Here is a 4,200-nt window from a genome sequence, read left to right on the forward strand (position 1 = left end):
AGTTTAGATTGTACTAATTGACATGATTTTTAAGATACCTCAGTTAAAATGGACATTTGTCAGTATAGTTTTCCTGTAAATTTAACATATCTCTAAAATTATTTCAGAAAATCCGGAAATCTTTAGTTTACTTTTTATAGAAAAGACAAAAAAATTGCCCCCTCTAAAAATTGAAAAAAGATCTTAATCTCTAAAAATATCTATTTTAAGAATTTAATGAGAAAAACTTAAAATGGTTGCATGTTTTCCTAAGAGTTGGCAAGATTTGATATTTGTTGCGGAATATGGTAGGATTTTTCTATAAATTTGCTTAAATGTGTCTCTAGGAGCAGTTTAATAAGCGGCTCAGAGCGTCGAAAGAAAACGTGGACAGGGGAGGATTAGAATTTCGCGTACAGACGATTATAAACAACCAGCTTTTGAGATCTTAGGGTGAATTTTGTTGAAATTCATTGGGAATTGTCTGGCCTGATATTAATAAGAGAGAAAGCTCATAGAGCTAGCAGACAAATGCATATAGAATTAAATTGTCAGCTACGGCCGCTAGGTGGCAGTAGAGAGACGTGTGAAAGCTCGTAACTAGCAGACGGATGCCTATAAAATTAATAGTTGTCAGCTACGGCCGCTAGGTGGCAGTAGAGAGACGTGTGAAAGCTCGTAACTAGCAGACGGATGCCTATAAAATTAATAGTTGTCAGCTACGGCCGCTAGGTGGCAGTAGAGAGACGTGACGTAACTGGGAGGACCTCTTACAGATTAATTTTGAAATATTTGTAAATTGGGCCCCATCGGCAGGCAAGAATAACGGCAGGGGCCATTTTGAATAATAGAGGAGCACTCTATGAAGGCGGTACGGGCCAAGTTCAAGTTTACAATTGCGGTAGACGGAATTTAGTCGGACCGGTACAATTATAGTATACCACGAGGGAGAGAGGGGGCTAAAGGAAAGCCCGTATATTCAATCATTCTTATTTTAACCACGAAACGAGCAACATCTAAACATAACAGTGAAAGAAAACCTAAAAGAGTTTGAACGTATTTATTTAAACTTTTCGCTTGTGATATGGATTTTAAGCTTAATAATATTTTTTCACCCACCCTCCCATCCCTTTCTTAACTTCTTTTTTCATTCTTATTTCCATGAAGAATGTTATATAAATTTTTCCTTATATCTTTTCCGCCGATTAAAAACATTTGACAATTAACGATAAGTTTTTATTTTGTAAATCTTTTGAAAAATAAAATTTTTGTTTAATATTTCATTCGCCGCAATTCTTTGATTTCCATACGTATTTTCACGCACATTTTGGTTCTTTTTCTACGCTTGGTTCTATTCAATTTCCAATTTTAAGTTTATAGATTTACAATACTACTTCCCTTTATTTTTGCAAGAATTTTCCCACAAATTTAGATTTTCTTTCATTCGATTTTTAATGAATTTATATATTTTCAGATTTTTCCTTTTCACAAGCGTTGATTTTTTGCCGTTTTTCTTTAATATGGCTGACGCTGAGGATGATGTGCAACTGCCCGATATTGGCGATATCGTCCAAGACCTCCCAGTGTTTGATGAGGAAAACGGTTTCGAGCCTGTTTCTCCAGGTAAGCATAGTGATTAATTAGCTGCGGAAGTTATTGTTATTCTTTTAAAATTTACGGCAGTGCCTAAACATTTGCAAAAGAAAATAAAGAACAGGAACGATAATAATAAGAAATCTGAATAAATTAAGGAGTATAATTTACGTGACGATATTTGATTGCATATTTCTAGTTTTATTTACTGTTGTTTTCAGTCAACGCACACCAATAACAAATTTAATTTGAAAGAAAATCACATAATCCATGTATGCTTTGCAACCGTTCTTAGGGGACAACACATTGTATAATTGCCGACCTCTTCAATTTTTGCTTGTTAGATTTTATTCGTGATTTATATTTGTTTTCCTAGCACCATTTTAGTTATGTTTTTCCTACCACTAGAAAATTTTTCGCATTAAATTGCGATCTTCAAAGGTTTATTTTTGCTCAAACAAATTTTATATTTTTAGCGGGAGATAATGACGACGGTCAGGACTCGGCCAGCAACGATGACAGCGACAGCAGTCACAACAGTCACCCTGCTCCACCGCACATATCACCACATGTGTCACAGCAGCCCCCTTTTATAGATGAAATAGCGGAGGCTGACCGCATGAATGTGGGAAATGAGAGAGACCCAGCCGAGTTGTTGGCAATGGTGGCCGACGGTGCCCCTTTCGGGCCTAGGCCTTCAAGAGCCTCTACACCCCTCATTCCAGCTCCAGCATCGTACATTCAACAGGAAAGGGAGCGTTATGGGCAGCAACAGGAACAGTACAGGACAGCTCAATCCCATCCTCAACATGTTCCACTTGGCCGCTCTGGACCCGTTCCCCAACCCTATCAAAACCAGGCGTCAAACTTTCACAACGTCAGCATTCATGCACCCCCGAGTTTCCCTGGGGCTACAGGAGCCAGGCCACAGAGCAGTGCTCCAAACGGTCGCGCACGGCACAGATCTGAGGAGACAGCTAGAGTCCCCACAAGTTTGGCTCAGCCTTTCATCCCGCCAAGAAGTCAAGCCCAAGGCAGAGGTTCAGCGACGGACAGGCCACAGGCACCAGATACACACCCAAACCAAGTTCCCAACAATGTTCTCATTGATGTCATCCGGATGTTGGCAGAGAACAGGAACCAGGCTGGCAGCAGGCAACAAGCCACAAACTCCCCCCAGCCCTCGACCAGTGGTGTTGCCGTTTCAAGCCAGCAGCTCCAGAGACCGGCCGCACAAATGGCCTTACCACAGAACTACGCTCAGGCCACTCCATTCCCCGATGGATGGCCAATTGTGGCGCTACCTAGCAGGAGATTAATTGGGGGCATTCTCACGAAAGCTAAGCCGCCGTCGTTCTGTCTCGCACATTATGCCGTAATCCAACAATCAAGGCTGGGTAAAATAACTGAAGTCAACGCGCAAAGCTGCCGTGACTCCAGTTATTTAAAACTCATGCAGAAAGTTGGATTAGACATATTGTCGGTACAGAACAACGTCGAGGTAAAATTTACATAACTTTTTTCAAAATTTATTTCAGCGTATAAGATCAATTTGTTTTTTGATAAACCTTTTAAAATCACACAGTTTTTACTAATTTATTTAAAACTCCACGGGACATTTTAACGTTTTCTACACATAGTAGTCAAATTTTTATGAGACCTATAGGTAAAAAATTTCTTATTTTATAATAGGACGCGGTTAGAGAGTTATACAACACGCATTTACCCCCAGAGGCACACGGTTCCATCCATCGGGCTATGGAGTTCGCATTAATGGCTGTGGAACTGTTGAAATTCATGTCTCTGTACTCAAGCTTGGCGTTTACAAACTCCCCCTCAGTTATAGTCAAGTAAGTCTTTGTTATTTCTACAAGAGCCTCGACATCTTTTTTAAATACTGAGCAGTCAGCATATCAGCTGTTTTTCATTAAACGATAGAAAGGAAACGAAGTTGCTGGTCATGCTCCTAGATCTTTTATAGCATAGCCATTGCAGTGTCAAATATGGGAATTTCCCTTTCCATGAGTTCCAATATTCAACTATAAGTCAATTGTCACAAATACATATTTTAGATTCGCCTGTAACGATAACCGTGAGGTCCTCCATGGTGAGCGCCTCACCCGACTCAATAATCTCCGCAAGGAGCACGAGGAGGGTGAGAAGCGCAGGAGAGAGAGGGAACGCGAGGCTAATCAGAGGCCAGCCGCAAAACGTTTTACAGGCATATGCCACAATTGGTGAGTAATGTTTTATAAATTCGTTTTATAGTCCATAGAAAGAAATATATATATTAGTTTTTGGCAGTTATCCTTCAAAAAAAAAAAAAAAAAAAAACTTTTTTCACATTGGCCGTTCTATTGGTCTACGTTGTTTCAAATATTTTGTTTTTGCCGCTTTATTGCGTTTTCATTATAGAATTATCTTCACAAGCAATTTTGGGTGAAAGTTCTGTATTGATTCTCAAGTTTTGTTTCCATAATAGGCATACAATAATATTTCTGATTTTATCGTCGGCCTATATTTTTCAGCCAGAAGCAAGGACACAGAGCCTCCCAATGCAATGCCCCGAAAAAGAAAGAATAGGGCGAGGCATCGAGCCCGACACTTACGGCTTCATCTGCTCCGCAG

At 39.9% G+C, this 4,200-nt stretch overlaps 1 protein-coding gene across 1 annotated transcript; it reads left to right on the forward strand.

The window, feature by feature from the left end:
- The first annotated feature begins 1,304 nt into the window (after nucleotides 1–1,304).
- On the forward strand, nucleotides 1,305–4,200 carry LOC145313309 (uncharacterized). Its single transcript, XM_080152644.1, has 5 exons — nucleotides 1,305–1,602; nucleotides 2,049–3,073; nucleotides 3,265–3,422; nucleotides 3,645–3,809; nucleotides 4,101–4,200. Exons 1-5 carry the CDS (start codon nucleotides 1,434–1,436, stop codon nucleotides 4,153–4,155), a joined length of 1,572 nt encoding a protein of 523 aa, XP_080008770.1. The 5' UTR covers nucleotides 1,305–1,433; the 3' UTR covers nucleotides 4,156–4,200.

Source organism: Acartia tonsa, chromosome 3 (genome assembly GCF_053477335.1).
Source record: "Acartia tonsa isolate MP-2025a chromosome 3, ASM5347733v1, whole genome shotgun sequence".
Taxonomy (NCBI): domain Eukaryota; kingdom Metazoa; phylum Arthropoda; class Copepoda; order Calanoida; family Acartiidae; genus Acartia; species Acartia tonsa.

What these genes read in the sequence shown, in the direction of transcription:
- LOC145313309 (XM_080152644.1), top strand. Translation starts at nt 1,434, where the DNA reads ATGAATTTATATATTTTCAGATTTTTCCTTTTCACAAGCGTTGATTTT. An exon ending in TCCCCCTCAGTTATAGTCAA is followed by an intron (nt 3,423 to 3,644) that starts GTAAGTCTTTGT and finishes TACATATTTTAG; the next exon opens with ATTCGCCTGTAACGATAACC. An exon ending in ACAGGCATATGCCACAATTG is followed by an intron (nt 3,810 to 4,100) that starts GTGAGTAATGTT and finishes TATATTTTTCAG; the next exon opens with CCAGAAGCAAGGACACAGAG.